This window comes from Cyanistes caeruleus, chromosome 1 (assembly GCF_971803275.1).
Source record: "Cyanistes caeruleus chromosome 1, bCyaCae1.hap1.1, whole genome shotgun sequence".
NCBI classification, from domain to species: Eukaryota; Metazoa; Chordata; class Aves; order Passeriformes; family Paridae; genus Cyanistes; species Cyanistes caeruleus.
Window position 1 is genome coordinate 62002534 of NC_141701.1, and position 18176 is coordinate 62020709.

General features: G+C 36.8%; 1 protein-coding gene across 3 annotated transcripts in view; it reads right to left on the reverse strand.

Moving 5' to 3' along the window:
• Positions 1-18176, reverse strand: part of GABBR2 (gamma-aminobutyric acid type B receptor subunit 2) — a 454308-nt gene that overhangs the window by 212388 nt on the left and 223744 nt on the right. For all 3 annotated transcript variants that reach the window (XM_086895763.1, XM_086895774.1, XM_086895781.1), the window contains exons 7-8: positions 15909-16100; positions 14560-14796 (exon numbers count right to left, since the gene is read on the reverse strand). In XM_086895763.1, the coding sequence (XP_086751889.1) occupies positions 14560-14796; positions 15909-16100 (429 nt within the window). The remainder of the gene's footprint in view (positions 1-14559; positions 14797-15908; positions 16101-18176) is intronic.

The following is an 18176-nucleotide window of genomic DNA, read 5'->3' on the forward strand; positions in this document are numbered from 1 at the left end:
TCTACAGGGATTTCTGTTCCCTCTGTCACAGCTTCTTCCTTAGCCCAGGAGCAGCTGGGATGCATTTCAGAAGTGCTCTAGAGCAGGATCCCTCCCCTCTCTCACAGGCTAAGGGTTGATGCAAATTGGGGAAACAGCCCCTGCTGCATCCCTTGAGACTTAACAGCTGTGCTATGGAAAAGAGACTCCAAGCAGAGAGCTTTGCTTTGCTGTACACTGTTAGGAAATAACCACTAAAGGATGCCTTTCTTCCCCTACGCTTTCCCCTTGCTTTCTGCAAGAGGGAAAACTTTACACCAACACGCGTAGGTCTGGAACATAAGGCTGAAAGTTGAGCACTGAATCTTTTCTAGAATACTAATTGTGGCTCTTTGGCCTCTATAAAGTAACTTGCATCTTCAAAATGGAAACTAGCAGAAAACACCATCTAGATGCAAAGAGATCCAAATTGCCACAGTGCCGCAGTCTTTGCTTTTAAAGAGTAGGCTATAGGAAAAATCTCATTAAAATTAATAGCTTTAAAATCACACAAAAAAATAATGACTCAATTACAATTCCAGAATTCACAATGGAAAGGTCCTTGCAAAGCATTTGTGACGCTGCTGAGGTCTACTCACAGCAATCAGTGTGTGACCCGGTGTTTAATGCTGTGTCGGTTTGTTGTGCACTCATCCAAAGGGACCAGCAAACAATTATCCCTCAGCTGTATGTGTACCTTGACTGATTCATTTCTAGATGCAGTTTAACTGATCTATGTGTTCTTACCTCAGGCAATTTATGTTTTTAATCCCCGATCAAATTTTGTGGTGTCATAATTGCTTTTCTTATACGTTTGCATTGCTCCTATATCAACGAAACTGTCGTAATGGAGAAGAAATTGAGTAGCCTGACACCGAGAAAAGATTTTAATAAAAAAAAAAAGAAAAAAGGAAATTAGGTGACAGTCGGGATATTTTGTGTCTCGAATGCCAGTCTTCAGTGTCATTCATAATGAAAGGACCAATAATAAAATTTATGTGATTTGACTGTGGTCTTAGAAAACTTAGTGTTAAGAATATTTAACAGAAAATGTCATTGCAGTCTTTTTTGGACTCGCTCACATGTTTCTCTGGTCTGCAACAAACATCTGAGCTCAGCAGAACAAGAACCTCCAGGCTACAGAAGTTTACCTCTGTCTCACAGAATTCACATTCAGCTGAGACATGAACTTCTGACCACTGAAACTTCCCCTCCCCTTTGTAACTCCTGAAAAACATTTTAACCACAGCAGCTCGACAGAAACACGGTGAAGCTGTAGCCCCACCATGCCTGGTAGTCACTAGGCAAATGCATCAACAGCACAGCTGCAGAAAGCAGGTCAAGCAGTAGCATGCAGGGCAAGGAAGCCACCTGAGGGAGGATCTTCAGCACTTGAGACTCCACCAAAAAAATCAACAAGCTATTTCCTTCACTGCATGGAGCAGGACCCTGTCCTTCACAGGGGGTGGCTGAGGAAGGGAGGGAAAATTGCCAGACTGCTGCTGTCTCTCACTCCTGGGACAATATTCTTTGCAGTTTCTAGGTATGGCTTTTAGCTCTGGCTATTCTGTAGCACTCACCATGATGACTGCTTATGCACAACAGCATCCTAATTACATGGTTAAAATCAATTGAACCACTGTCTAATTCAGCAGCCAGGATGAATGAGGCAGAACTGAAATTGCACAGGCAGAAGAATTCCACCAGAAGTTTTAGAGGCACAATTTATGTGTAGAATTTACAAACTATAAATTAATACCTTTATTTTTCAAAGAGTTCCAGATAAAGTCTTGGCTCTTCTATAGCTAATTTATGTAGACAAAACCCCCTATGTCAATCTATCATAGATGGAAAACCATACTGTTTTTTGAATACTCTATTATGAAACCACTCCTCCCTCAAATAATTCTCTATAATCTCTTGATTTGTGTTGAGTTATTCTTGAAAGTTCTCGGGTTTTTTAATATTACAGTCACGCTCAGAATTTTCCATGTCACCAAGCAGCACAAAGAGTGTACTCTGCAGTGAAGATGAAACACCAGCCCTGGAGAGCTTTATTTACACTGTCTATGATGCTGTTTGATGGTGAGTTTACTTTTTGTATTCAAATGATCTTGTTTTGGTTAGAGTTGGTTGTTTTTCATCTTATTATATAATATATATAATTATATATTATATACATATATATATATAATTTTTATATATATATATATAATATATATAAAATTATAACACCCAATGATACTAAATAAGTGGCATCAGACAGAAACTCTGCAGATTTTGCTCTGGAAGAAGGGGGTCATTTAGCCAAAACGGTTTGATGACACAGAGGTGAGAGAGCTGGTCTGCTTGTCTTTGCCACGTACACAAGATTTAATGTCAAAGCAGTTAGAGAAGTTCTTGGATGAAGGGCAGAAAGATTTTTCAGGAGAGACAATAAGATTTAATGAAGCTTTGGCTAGAAGTTAGAGGCTGATATATAAAAATATAGATGCTGTTAAAAGTAACAATAGCAGAGTGATGTGTGAACTTCTTTATAGACCATGTTCTAAAAGAATAATCTGATTTCTGACAGTGATTGGTAGGAGGCATGGTTATAAGTTTTGGTGCATTTAAGGCAAATGCAAATTACAAAACTGGAAAAATTACTGTCACACAGAAATAATTAACAGGTGAAGCACAACAGGTCCCAGGCTTGATTAAAACTGTTCATAAAAGGAGAGTCTGATTCCTGTCCAGTGCTTTGGATTCATATGCCAGCAACCTCAGCTGTCACTATGGACCAGATATAGAGTGGGTAATAATGCAGAAATCCGAATCCTAGGATTATTTTTTCTAAAATGTAAAATAGAAATACTTACAGATTATTCAAATGAGGTGGTTGGGGAAGAAAAAAATATTAAAAACAAAAAGACAACCTACTTTGGTTTTCCAAGTGCTGCCTTTGGTCTGGACCTGCTTTGTCATGGCAGGACTGAAGCTGGGATGCAGCCCAAGAAGAGCACGTTGTCCTGTACTGAAGGGGCTTCATCAAGGGCCCTGATGCACTTTCTGCTTCATCACCTTATCTCTGTGAAGGACTCCAAGGTGGGAATCCAACCATGGCATCTACTGTACTGAAGTGCAAGATCTTTTTTGTTTTATGAAATCCTAAAAAATAACTATCCCTACATGGCTCTAGCAGAGGCTAAAAAGTGCCGAATTCATCCTCAGCAGCAGCAGTGGGGAAAACAACCTGAGAAGATGGTGGAGAGAAGAGCAGAGGGTAGAAAATACAGAAGTTCTAAAAGCTGACTCAAAAAATACTGGAAAACTATTTGAAAAAATACTGTACATTTATGTGCAATAAATGCCATTTAAATACTTTAATTTTCCTGTGTTTCACTAAAATGCTTGCAGGCTTCAAGAATCCTATTTGCAACTGGAGCACCTCTCTAAGGAAGAAAACTAGTTCATCATAGAAATCATGACTGCCAGAAAAGACGAGCAGTGATGTATGAAAATATAATCCACTGAACATCAGACCTGACAACCTCAGAGCATTTCCAGGCTAAGTCAGCTAATAACACCACTCTTAACACTGCTGCAGGTGGATTCACACTCAGCAGAATTCTACATTCAAGTTAAGGAATATTTTTGCCTAGAGCTGTTGTAAAGATTAATAACAATGGAGACTATGTTAATTGGTGAAGGTAAAAACTCAGAAGTAGTGCAGTGTGAACAGAGAATTAAAATAAATAGAGTTTTAAAAGTTAAGGATTTTTTACCAACCATAAAGTAAAAATGTCACATTGCAAAATATTCCCCAAGGGAAAATTTTGCTTTTAGGTGCATGCAAAAATTTCCATCATGTTTAATTCTAATTCTTGCAACATCAAGTGGGTCACTTTCACTGAAGACGAAAAAAGGCTCATTTTAAAAGCTTTTTAAAACTGCCCAGTGATGGGGTAACCTAGATGGAAACAGAAAATAAATTAAAGCTTGCCAAGCAACTATTCAACAATGGAGAGAAGTACAATTAACCTAAATCAGCATATCTTAGTAAAAGTAGTGCAAAAAACCAGAAAATGCATATATTTTATTTCTTTTCTTAGAGTATCCAAAACAGTGTTGTAAAGGATAATTATAAGCAGGTTAGAACTAATTTTATACTTCAGAATTTATTTACTAAATGAACCTGCTTTCAGATCTAAGCACATTTAGAAATGCATCATTTATGAGCTTTACTTATTCTTTAAATGCTCAAGAAACTCAGATGTTGAGAAGATTTTAGAGTAGTATGATGACAGCTCTTCAAAAAACAGTAGAAAACATATTCTTGAGATTTCAAGAAACTAGTTTATGAATATTCTTTCTATTGCTTCAGCCCACAGAATATTATTTGTGTGCTACGAGGTTTCTCATTTATCTTTTTTCCGTGTTTCATTTTCCCAGCCATCTGACAACCAGTAAAGAATTACACTGTTGAGCCAAAAGAATATGTACAATGAGCACAACTGATCACCAAAATATTCACCATTTCTTTGATTTACACGATCTGCACTTAAAGTCGTGGGCTCTTATAGTCACCACTAGACATTATTTTTAAATTGCTATACTCCACCCCATTATTTTAATCACTAGCAGTTATTTGACATCTGAGTCATGTAATTCCATATAGTACCCTCGACACATTCTCCAAACGCGCTTGAACAAGCTCTTGAGCCTAATCATTCATTACTAACTTACAGCAATACACCTGATCAGCACTCTTAAAATATCTCCACTAGTTCCAGACAGCATCTCAAAAGAAGTTTCTCAATTTCCTGTGGGCAAAAAGGATTTTAGAATAAGGTTTTGAGTTATATTTGCAATTTGTTTATTAGAGCACTTTGCTGGTTAAGGACTGCCTCCTGCTCACAATGAACTGAAAGGAGATTTGTCCCTGACTGAAACAAGAACAGGATCAAACCAGTAAAATCTTACTATATTTTGCCTGTGCAGTGAAATGATAATAAAATGAAAGTCTTAGAGAAGGGAGAACAGTAATACTAAAATTTTGCATCTTTATGGCATTTATTGTCCCAGAAGAGTCCTGGTGAAAAGCTAGTAAATAATAACTTCCTCATCCATCTGAAACCTCAGTGAGAGTTTTAGGTACACAGAACAGAGCTACCAGAGCTGGAACAATCCCAAGGCAGCAGGGCTAACATCTGTTCTTGTGGAAAATGAAACAAGAACTGCAATTCCCTCAAGCACTCAAGAATTCAGTTTTATACTATTTCTAAAATATGTTAACTCCAAAACAATACTGTGTTTTAACTCTAGAATCATGACAGAAGAGCATTCACATCCCAAATATTAAGCTAAACCAGTGCTTAGTCTCTAGTGCTCTCTTCTAGGAGGGAAGGGGTATAAATCAAATGTAGCTCTGAGGAAAACGTTTACAGACAGAGGCTGATGCAGGATACCTTATCTTGCTGTTCTGACCACTGTGCCCACTGAGAGAATATGCTGCACTTCAAGGCTCTGTTTGGTGGTTTTCATCTCCAAACCACTGGGCAGCTTAGGGCTTCAAAATATACATGTAAAATGTCTTTGCTTGTAATTTCAAATGGAGACATACCAGACAGAAACAGCAGCATCCCTAAGTCTGCCATACATCTTTTTTCCTTCTCCTAGGGACACTGAATGCAAGAATAACTACACCACTGAAAAACACTGATGCTCTGGAATGCCCACAGTTCACAGATTTTTTTAATTTATTTTTTTTGCCTAAGCTTTATGGCATCATCTGCAAATACACACCTGGAAGTATGGTTCAGTTGTGCCTGTACCAGCCTGCACCTGTATGAGTTACATACCATCTGCCAGGTAATCATAGCAGAGCCTTGCTGGCTCTTCAAGACCATCAAGCTCCATCTTGTAAATATTTATATGGTCCATCTACTGATCAAATGGTCAATGCACACCTGGCTTATCTGGACATACTTCTGTGGAACTGACATAATCTGTTACTGATCTGCTCCTCAACAAAGACAGTAAAATCAATTTCAGGGAATGCACAGTCAGGTAAGAGGATGTTCATTAAACTCTAAGCACTAATAAATAAATGAGAACTAGAACAAGAGACATTGGAGACTGGAAATTCAGAACTGTACAGTGACGCAGATTAGAAAAGAGCCTTCCAGGAAATACTTTTCCTTCCCATTATATTCTCCTAAATACACATTCTTCTGCAGTCTTCCTGTCCAGAATTGTTCTTAAAAATATATGTGTGCAGGTTAGGGACATAGCTATGGATATAATTCCTCTCCAGTGCCTCTCCACCCAGATCACAGACCCTGCTGATACTTCATCTGTTCCCTCTGCACTCAAGTTATTTCTCTCTTGGGGAAGGAGGAGTCTTCCTTTACAGGCAACATTACTTGAAAGGAGCTTGAAGTAATTTTAGCCTGCACTATGTAATCATAGCTCTCAAGACAGTTGTTTGCTGGGCTGCTGTACTGACTGACACACTGTGTGCTACAACAGCTACCAAGAACTGCAACAGGTCCCAGTGCAGCTAAAGCACCTCAGATTTTTCTCTTCTCCACTTTCCTTCTGCACCTCCTTTTACAGCAATGTTTCAATCCTTCTTAGGGGGGTTGCACCTGCCAGTGCAGAGACCTGCCAGAAACAGAGACATTCCAAACAGAAATTTAGAAATTTGCAGCATTGTCAACTCCACGTGCCTTTCACCACATTTCTGTTTTGGATAAGTATTGCTGGAGATATTCTGTCAAAGCAGTTCTTACAGCATATATTTCAAACCCTCAACTGTTTATATGGACTTGTATATGATGGAGTGTTGGTATTTTCTTGTTGCTATGGATCATCACCAGAGATCCACACTGATGTGTCATCTGCCACTGATCACAAGATATTGACATGGTTTGAAGCCGCAGTACAGATGGATGGAGCTACTCCAGGTTTCCTGTCATTTTAGGGGATGGTATTTCATTGGTACACATGTTGCAAGCAGGACGTTTCTCTGTAAGCGTCTGTAGAATATTATCCTATCACCCTTTTTCAGAAGGCACACAACACTTCCTATCTCACATGAAAAAAAAAGAACCAAACAACTTGTTGAAGCAGGACACAGGGCTTTAATGCAGTGATAGAAGGTACGTAATATTTTTCCTTCTTTTTCTGATAGATGGTGAAGAGGTGGAAAAGGAATCTGCCTAGTGGTATTTCTGACTAAGCAGAAGATAAAAGGCCATCTAATCATCAGGAAAAACAATGTCCTTCATATTCAACAGACACCAGAACCTGTAGTTCCATATTCTCTGTCCAACACATACACACTCCCCACACTTTCAGTATCTTGCTACTTTGAAAGAGCTTTCTGTAACAATTTCAGACAAGCCCAATTTGCAAAGCAAAAACTATCTTGAGAAGTCACTAAAAACCATCAATACCCTCTCCCAGCTTAACTACTGATCTGGAGCAGGACAGAGCTTTCATAAATTTAACTTTTTTCTTTAGTCTTTTCATCCTTCAAATTCAAGAAACACAGAAAAGTAAAACAAAACAAAAGGAAAAAAGCAATCCCAAAATATAAACCAAAGGTTGACTAGAAACATGCAGCTAAAAAACAAAGCATGGTTCAGAAAAAAACCCAAGGTTGTGGTAGTACTGAAGTGCACTTGCTTTCTTTAAAAGCTTGAAGAGAACTACCCTGTGAAGTGCAAACCTGCACCACCACTCAGACAGTGCAGTGACCTTCCCTTGAGCTTTGTTTCTTTATTATTCGTAGGGACTTCCACTCTTGGTACAAAAAGCAGCAACAAAGCAGCTTCCAGGGCATATTAAGCATTATGTTAAACACTGTCTAGATAGAAACAAAATTAAATACAAAGCAGAGGAAGCTAAGAGATATCAGCCAGAAATGTTTCACTAGCTTTTCTATAAATGTATGTTGTTCATTTATTTTCATAAAATATCCAGCTATTAAAATGACAGATGCTGCAGTAAGTGTTCTACAACTTCAGACTAAAGCCTTTTTTATTTGACACCTACTATAACTATTAAATCGTCAACTGCTGATTAGCTTGAGGGCTAATCTTTGAAATGTCACAGTTAATTTCAGATCTCGTTTCTAAAAGTTACTATTTCCTTTTGTATGCAGTTTTACACTGTTGGCAGATGAAAACATTTGCAATGAATTTTCCTAATGAGCAAACATTGTTTATGACCTTATGCAAACTTGCTGGTGGCTTAGTTTAGCAGCTCTCTATTTTGAGGAGTCTCCTAAATGAACTGGCCACATGGAGAGCAAATTAGTTCACCAACCCACTCACTGTAGTGCTCTTGCTTGCACATGGGAGTTGGATAATTTACTGGAAGTTAGGAGGGAGTAATGTAGTAAGAGAGTCACCATATTTATCTCAGGTAAACAGAGATTCAAGGTCCAAGAAAACCCAAAAGCTCTGTAGGGGGTCTTGCACACAGCTAGATCCCAAGTATTTTTTTGTGCTACACAAGAAATTCCCTAACAGGAATCAAGTTCTGAAAACTGAAAAGGCAAAGCAAGGCATTAAATTCACAGCAGTTCACTCTCACAGGGTCAGGTGTTGAAAAAAACCCAAGATTTGCCAAGAGTCAGTGGAGATGTGAGCATGTGCATGTATGTGCATACATTTATAGACTTTCCTGACTATGTGTTTTGCTAGCTTGTTGTACTCCCTCAAATCACCCAATTATGGTTAATGTCCAACAAGAAATTTTCAAATGCTCAAAATTAAGTCAAATTTGATTGAACATTCAAAAGCATTTCTCAGTAACAGATGTCTTTTTACTGTTAAGTATTCCACTGCACACTAAACCTCTACCTCCTGCCTCTTTTATAAAATTAAATGTTCTTGTAAAGCTCTATTCTATATTAACAAGAAATTTTTTGATTGAAATTTATGTCCTCCCCCCAATACTTTTAGTATTCACCCTATCTCAGCCATGCCAACACAGAAAATTTAACTTCAGGTATAAATAGCTCTTGAAGCTTAATTCAGAACCCTTCATGCAAAATTAGCTGCACTGATCAATGCTACTAACAGAAATATTTGCTGGACTCCCATATTAAGCAAAAGTTCATCCTGCTGAAGTCCATTCTAATTTTACCTGATTCTCTGCCAAAGACCGACACATTTTTTAATTTAACCATTTAACCAAATAACGTATGTTATTTTTCCAGGGTGACATGAAAGAAATACTTTCTACCTGTTCCTATTCCATTGCTAACACCTCCTGTATTTCTGAGTTTCCTGTTCAGCACAGTGGCTACTGAAGCCTGGAAATTGGAGGCAAGCTGCTAAAATAAATCTTCAGAAATAATCAGCATCAAAATACAAAGCAAGTTTCATATAAATAAGCATTTTTCCAGTTATGAAATATGACTAGATCTATTCAAATGCAGGTTGCAGGGACAGATTTGAAAGCTATTTCATGGCTGTGGTTTCAATTGTGCAGCAGCTACTGTGATGGAATTTTATCCTACTGTGCTAGTCTCTGGCTGACATAAAAGGAAAAGACAACATTGTATTTAATTTTCTCACTCCTCCACTGCAATTCTTTTTCCATTACACAGAAATAATAGAAGGTCATAAGGATGAGAAATAAATTAGCAATTTTGAAACTTGATTTATAATAACAGATAATAGCAATAAATGCAAGAAGCAAAATACCCCGCTGCAACAGTTCAGGCATAAATCAGTGAGAATGGTAACAGTCCTGACTTCACATCAGTGACAAAGGTGAAGCAAATAGAAAATTACAGGAAAACATTTTTTAAAAATAGTGTCATATTTTGAATAAAAAAGGAATTAAAAATTATCTCTGACATGAACTGTATTTTTCCCACTACTTGGCTCCCCCATGAAACCAACTAATATCCTGAGAACAAATCTGGTATTTAATATGGCAACCTTCCAGTGCCTAAAGGGAACGGAGAAGAAAACTGCAGAGTGACAATTTACAAGGAGATGTAGTGATGGGATAAGAGTAAATGGATTCCAACTGAAAGAGGGAAAGATTTAAATTAGATATTAGGAAGAAATTCTTTACTGTGAAGGTGCTGAAGAACTGGAAGAAGTTGCCCAAAGAAATCGTGGATGCCCCATCCTTGAAAGTGTTCAAGAAGAGGTTGGATGGAGCTCTGAGTGGAGTTGGAACTAGGTGGCCTTTAAGGCCCCTCCCAACCTAAACCATTCTATGACATCTTTCCCAATATAACCAACATTTTTTTTTTTTGCTAACAAATATAAATATTGCTGTAATTGTAAGCTGCTGTGTAGTCATCCATGGTTTCTACAAAGAGAAAAAAAGAAGAGAAAAAAAATGACTAAAACAAAATCCATATAGTCTCTGGATGGATTTTGGTGTACACTAAATATGACTTGGTATCCTGAGAAGACAGCACTAATTCTTCACTAATAATTAAGCCAGCAAGCTATATTATGGTAGCATTGCACAAAATAAACTGACTTTTCTTCTCTTTTTTTAAAAATTATCCCTTAGACAAACAGTCTTTCTCTAGGAGAATAATTCTGAGTCTGTGGAAAATTCTCCTCAGCATTCACACATACAAAATGAACATGTTATAGGAAGAATGCTGTAAAATGCTATAGAATTGAAATGTAGATATATACATCTCCCAGACATATTTTTTTTCCCATCACTTTATCATTCTGTACTGATTCAAAGCAGTCACAGTTCAACAGAGACCTCAGTAGATTCTGCAAACCTAAATTACTTCCAGTGCCTCTACAAACTACATCAGGGAATGCCTCAGACATCTAAACTGTGTCAAAAAAAACTGTGTAAACACTTATTTTCTTGTCTTCCATTTTCTGACACTTAAGTTATCAGAAAGAATGTGTACTTTTTGAGAAGAGGAATGTATTTAGCAAGGAAACAGGACCTGGCACTTAATAAATCACAAGGGTAGTGTTGCATTCAGTTTATACAAATGTCTCTATCTGGATTAAGGAAAGTGGGAAAAAAAGTTCAAAATCCTTTATTTTTTCATTTCAACAACTTTCTCATTTATAACTCATCAAGTTCTCTGATAACTAAGGAAATTAGAAAAATGCACACCATGAAAGCCAAGGTAGTCCCAAATCCGAAACAGTCCTGCCCTGAAAGCTGGTCATTGCAGAGGGGCCATTCTAACCACGAAATGCCTTACTCAACTGGAAAAAGGCCAAAACCAATGAATCTGACTCCAGAATCAGGACATTCAGATTAACAAAACTGTAGGGAGATCCCTGCGGGTCCTTTGTTTTGCATTTCTCATCACAAAATTGTTTTCCACCTGTAAAACAGTATCCAGTTTGTCTTTTAGAAAGTGTGGCAGATAGCTGTATTACTCTTGTCTGACAAAACACCAAATTTATGTTTTCTTGCCCTGTATTCAGAATGCACAAGAAATCTATATATCACTCAACTTGATTATAAGTCCTATAAGTCTGGTAAGTACTAAGGCAAAATAACAGAAGGAATCAATTTGCTAAGTAAAAAAAAAAAATCCAGAAAGAGAGCAGAACCCTCAGGAATATTTAAGGAATATCATAATTTCCCTTCCAATAGATTTCTGACAGCCAAATTAGAATAAATAACATTTTGTACTGAGTTTCTGAGGCATAAAAATAGGATTTGTCATGTCAAATCTCTGGGCAATAGCCTTATCTGTTTTCTAGATGCTGTCTCCTAGAAAATTTTAAAAAATTAAAAAAAATAAAAAGAACAGAAAGTTGAAAGAATGATATTCTGTATAATCAGGAACTAGCACACTTCATCCAAAGTCTTTTCAAAATTGTTTAAAAAATTCCACAATCCCCTCCTCACTCAATGGTGTTGTTTTCTATAAATAATTTCAAAGAAAATGAAAACTGGGTAAAGGGATTTATTATTTATGACATGACAGTGCTTCTGATATCATATTCACAGAAAGCATAGAGAAAGATGCCTCTACTTAATATATTTCCAGTTTTAGATTCTTGTCTACAGCTTCTTGTCTATCTTCTCTTACCTAATAAATAACAACATAGTTTATTATTGGATGAGTTTTTGAATATTGATAAGATTAATCCTCCCTTTTATCTCTTCTTTTTTTTTCAAAACTCAGTTTATACTTGGCACAGATACTCTTGAATAAAGGAATGTATTTTTCCTGTTTGGAATAAGTTTTTAAAAATAATCTGAAAAAAAAATATATTAAAATACATATTCTGGGAAAAAATTAAGTTAGATTCAGCACTCCAAGACTTAAAACTCATATTCCAGTGAAATTTTTTAATTAGGTCACAAATGACATCAATTTATTAGACTGAAGAATAAAATGTTTAAAAGTATTTCTGGTAGGAATTAATCTGCTCCTTCAACTTCAACTTTCTGAACAATGCAATGCAAAATTAATATTCCTCTAAAACACTTTCTCCATGCTGCCTAGAAAAGCTTGAGCATTCTGTGTTGTAATTATGCCCTAAAGAGAGTGTAGTTGCTACAGACTTTCTTCTCTCCATATCTCTTTCAATAAAATGTTTTTGTGAATTACAGGTACGGGAAGCATGATCCCCGCAATTACCAGATTTGGGCTGTGCATTGTCATTATGATTTGGTTGACCAATGATAAAGAGAAATATTTTACCCAGCACCTCAGACAGGTACTAAATACAGTGAATAATCATACAGTAATGTCTTTGGAAACCATTATACCTGAGACAATAAAGTAAGTCAACATAGCTGAATGTGGCTGTTGAAGCTTTGATTCATTCCCTCCCTAAAGGGTTGCTTGTGAGATTTTGCTGGTGGCTCTGAAACTAGTAAAAAAGAGCTTTCTTTCAATCTTAGATTTTTTGGGTTTGATTTTGTTGGTTTTTTTGGATTTTTTTTTTTTTGATGGAGAGGAAGCAGTGAAGGGTAATTAAGCAATGCTAATGAAATCTACCAATTTCAACATAACTGGCTGCAAAACTAAGCAGAAGACAAAACGGATAAGAAAAACAAAACAAAACAAAAAGGAACCACACAGCAATATTCAATGTCAAGCCTATTGATAGATACTGTACATTGAATAACACAGGACAGATACAACTGAGTCCCTGCACAGTCTGGGTCATAGCTGCTACTCTGAGAGCTTCAAAGATCCAGTCCTACTGTGGAATACAGTATGGATTCAATTCAATACAATGGAACAACAAATTCTTTTACTGAAACTTTCAGTCAAATTCAGTGTAAAAATAAAGCGAAATTCAGATTGTGCAAGCAACTAGATACAAGTATTTTCTTTCCAAACGGTTGGTTTTTACTTAGAAATTCTGAATTTGTTTCAATTGTACCACATCACAGAAATCTTTTTCAGCAATTAACAAGGACACCAAAAGGTGAGCCTTTACACCTTGTTGATGTATTTATGCAGGCATTTCCTCCTTGAACCAGTTTCTGACATGTATGACAACCTTAGTTCTGCTACATCAACATGTTGAGATGTTAATTGATATCCAAGACAGTTTATTCTAACATGGGGATAGAACCTAACTAGCTCCCTCCAGCCTTCTCCATGCTCTTGCTGCCAGGAGATGCCCCTCTGGGCATCACTGAAATACACTTTTCTTCAAGCACTGTTTGCCTTATCTTGCCATATTGCAGACCAAGCACACTGCTCAACAAAGCATATTCCAGTAGGTTCCTTGTTGCAGCTATTGGAAACCCCAAAGACCATTTTCCCTGAAATGGAGTCTGCTCATCTCTCTCGGTGAGCTCTGCAGACTCCTGAACACATATGCACCACTAACTTCCAGCTGATGCTGCCTCAGATACAATTAAGCAAGCAAGAATTTTTAAGACCACAAAAAATTCTCCTGTTTTACTCTGCTAAAAAGCAGAAGAAATGTAAACAAATTTAAAAAAAAAAACAACAAAAAACTATTAGTTTGCAATTGTACAATTGAAATCAGAATGAGGATATACTACTGTATATGACCAGTTCTTCTTAAGTCAATATGAGCATGCTTTGTACTTAACTGTGAAAAAATACAAATTATAAACAAATTTAAACCATAACTGAAGCATGTTACAAGAATATAGATTCTCATCACTGGAGTTAGAGACAGTGTACTATAACCTATTACCAAACCTAAATCATGGAGAGAAACATGTATTTTCTGATCACATTCCAGTTTCTCCTGAACTGCTAAAACATTCGCTTAAAAGGTCACCGCAGCTTGAAAAACTTGTGGTTCCCTTGAGACCACTCTGATTTGTTAATTCAGATGACATTCATGCTAAAAAATCTGATAACTGAGGAATTGTACAGTGTCATCCCTTGGCAACTGACGACAGGTAATGAGCAACACTGTCAAGGCAACAACATTAATTTTTAATATAAAGTGGAACTGGAAGCTCTAAATATAGAAGAAATATACAACTGTGTTTCTTTTTCAAGCTTGCTTAATATTTAATACTTGTTTCGACTACTGACACAAAATCACAAGCCTCCTGAATCCCACAATGAGGACTTACCGTTACTCCAAAGAACCTGGTTTCATTCATAGCATTCAGAAAAATTTTGCCGAGTTTGTGGTTTGTGTAGTTAAAATCTTCAATTTTTTGGTGCTTGTTGGTGGAATTCAGATAATTCATTGCCCGCTGTAGGGTCCTGGCAATCACCCATATTCCATCATAGGCATAACCGTGAAATTTGCTGGATTGTCCATCACCACGTTTAGCATTGTATTCCTTTTCATACTGCTGTGGAGTCTGCAGAGGAGATGAAATTCAGTTTTACCTCAATGCTTAACATTTTACAGAGTGGAATCTAAACCAACATCTCAAACTGCATGCTCTAATTCAGAGACATGCATAACTAATACAGAAATGGTCCCCAAAATAAAATTACGAAAGGAAAGAAAATAAAATACAAGGAACAAGTATTGCCTGATTTAAAAACTTCTGGTAAGAACTAGGAGACAGAGGGTCTGAAAGCAGTTGTACTGCCTCACTCTATAAATGACAACTTGCTTTATTTTACTTTTGTACAAAAAGGCTCCAGTTCAGCCAAAACCGTACACTGGTGAGCCATAACACTAGAGCAGAGAATAAGTCGGTATCCCTGCAAATCAGTGGTCTGATTACACTTTACAGGATAACACAAGCCCTTTACTCAATATGAAATTTGGAGTGGCAATTTGTCTATATTTTACAAGTTAACTACAATCTGGATGGTGTGCTATCAGATGATGAGTTGCCCTTCAGTAAAGTTGCCTTTCATGCTCACTCAGCAAGGCATGAAAGGCAGATTGGAAAAGAAAAAAAAAAAAGATGAAAAGCAGCAAAATAAACATGCTTATATTTATTCATTGGTCACAGTTTGTATGGATTTGTTCAGTGATAAAATTTTATGTGTTTTATTGAAACACCACATATATTTAAAACAAGTCTCACCTTCTGCCCCCTAGTTCTGAGAGGCACAAATCATTATTCAAATTGTCTGTTTGCAGAACAGGTTTAAATATGAGAGTTTTCTGTTTCTCTGCTCAACTATTTAACTTGAAGTGACACAGCACATGATACAAAAGTCTAATTCAATTCAAACTTTAATGTACATTTAACTATAATGTTCATACCAGGGGAAGAGGGCAGATTCGAAGCAAGGGACTTCACTGCTTTCTTACCCTGTAGAGAATTAGATTTGATTTTCAAATATTTTAAAATTGCAAACTTTTTCAAGTGGTAAAACTATCTGTGATGACTGCCAGGTCACTCGGTAGAAGAACCCTTCAGCTTCACCTCCCTCCTTGGTGCTTTACTGCGCCAACCCGGCAGAGAGAGAACGGATGATATAATAAAATAGATGGAAGAAAAATACTGACCCTTCCTGATATAGTCTTATTCGTTTTCGAGCTGAGAGGCTCAAAATCCACTCCAATATAACCTTCCATGGCTGCAAGAAGATTTTTGCTGAGACACTGTGTGGAATTAATCCAGGATTCCCACCAAAGGTTTTCATACCACCCTGGAATAATCCACTGATATTTGCTGCCATACATTTCTTCATCATAAGCCTGCAAATATGAAAAACAGAAAAGATAATGGACATTCTAATTTTGAACATAAAAACATAGTATTGAACATAAAACCAATTGCTTTTTGTTAACCTTTTTTTCATTGTTAATGAAATGATGGTGTAATTTGGGTACACAAGTATTTTGAACACCTTAGAATAATTATTTGATAATAATGAAGACTTGTTGTGAAGACTCCTGACTTTAGAATTCAGGACATGAGAATTTACTAAACCCTGTTTTTCTTTCAGTGGATCATTTCCTAAAAATCAGAAAAATGAAACTGTATTCTAGAACTGAGGGAGTTAAAGAGGAACACAAACAGAAGGCACAGCTTTCCAAAGAAAGTTCTTCATAGCACAACTATTACATAAGTGATAGAATCACCATGCTACCATGCTACAAATGCCACCACATTTAAACTACAGTATTATCACCCTTAAATAGGCACCATTGAATCACAAGTGGCAAATGTGAATTAGGGGGCTGCTAAAAAGCAGACCACAGTAACATTAAGTTAGGAGTTCCTTCTGGGGAGCATGAGTGAATAGTGAACTGATAAAGCAAAATCTTAATGATTTTTTTTTTTTTTTAGCAAGAATTTTCTTCATATGAAATTCTATATGGTTGGAATACAGCCCACTGTAATTCAAGATACTGAGATTATAGTTATCTCCTTTCAATACTTAACAGATATATATATATATATATATAAAAGGAAACAGAAATACTTTCTTAGTTAAGCACATATGTTGTTGTACCTAAAAGCTGATCTATTCTCAGATATTCTCTTTGATTGGGAAGAGTGTTCTATGCCAAAATTAGCAAATTTTATCTCAGATGTTTCTCTCACTGTCTTGCAACTAGATATTTTTCTTTTGGCATTTCAGTTAGACTCCATTTCAAAATTTCAGGTTTCATGCTTCTTTGGCTCCTAATATAAGCAATACTTGAGATAGAAGGCCTAAGATGAAAACTGTAATTTTTAGAAGTACATGGTGCAAGCTTAGAGCTCTTATGATGAAAACTTCTGCATTTTCACAGAAAATATTACAGAAGGAGGAAATTATAAGAATGCAAACAGGACATATTAGTCATTCTGAAATAACTGTTTTGAAAAGTATCCCAAAGATCATACACAAAGCCTATCAGAGAAGAAAAGATCAATAGCAGAATATATGAAATAGGACAGCCTCCTAAATATGTTAATACCCAAATTAAAAATGGGCTTTAAATCTGTGAAGTCTATTATAATGGTGCCAGCTCAGTTCATAACAGTATTGTGCACAAAGCAGATTTATTTGGCCCCTGGTTGCAGAAGCTTTTGTTCAGCCAAAATCAAATTTTATGCCTTTGTATACAATGCTGCTTGAAAGTCCTGTCTGAAACGTGGTGTCTTGCATCTCATGTATTACTTATTCCACAATCCACATGAGCAGTTTGTGTTTCTCTTGCTTGTTAATTCTGCCCTTCCAGAAGCATATCTGCTTCTGTCCTCCTACCCACCCTCCAGTCCTGCACAGCTCTGGAGACACTTTATTCCAGGGCCACCTGCGAGGAAATAGCAATTCCATGCTGCAGTACTTCCCTCTAAGAGAGTTTTCATTATACAGTTAGGTCATTCAAGACCTTTCAGTGACTCAGTGTTTTTTATCTGACAGTTTGCAGATCATGAGGATGCAAACTGACACAGAATAGTGCTTTTAGAGAAGGACAATCTTACGTAGCTTCCCCTGCTCTACCGAGATTAAAGTATCATTTTGTGTGTTGCCAGAAAGTACTGGCTGTGAACTATTCCAAAATTAGAGCTGCTGGAAATTTTCTGTTTGCATAAGCACTTGTACTGTTTCCTGCATAATCTATGAATGCCCTGGGAAATGGGCTGAAAATTGAAAGTTTCAAAATAGCCAGAAATTTCATCTTAGAAATTGCCCGAAAGACTGGTTACACTTTCACATTTCTCCAACAATCTGGTTTAACAAAACACAAAACAAACACTTTAAGAGCTGTCAGCTCTTCCTTGGAGATACGGTGGAATGACAGGGCTTGAAGGGTAGTCTGAGGAAGGCAAAAGTA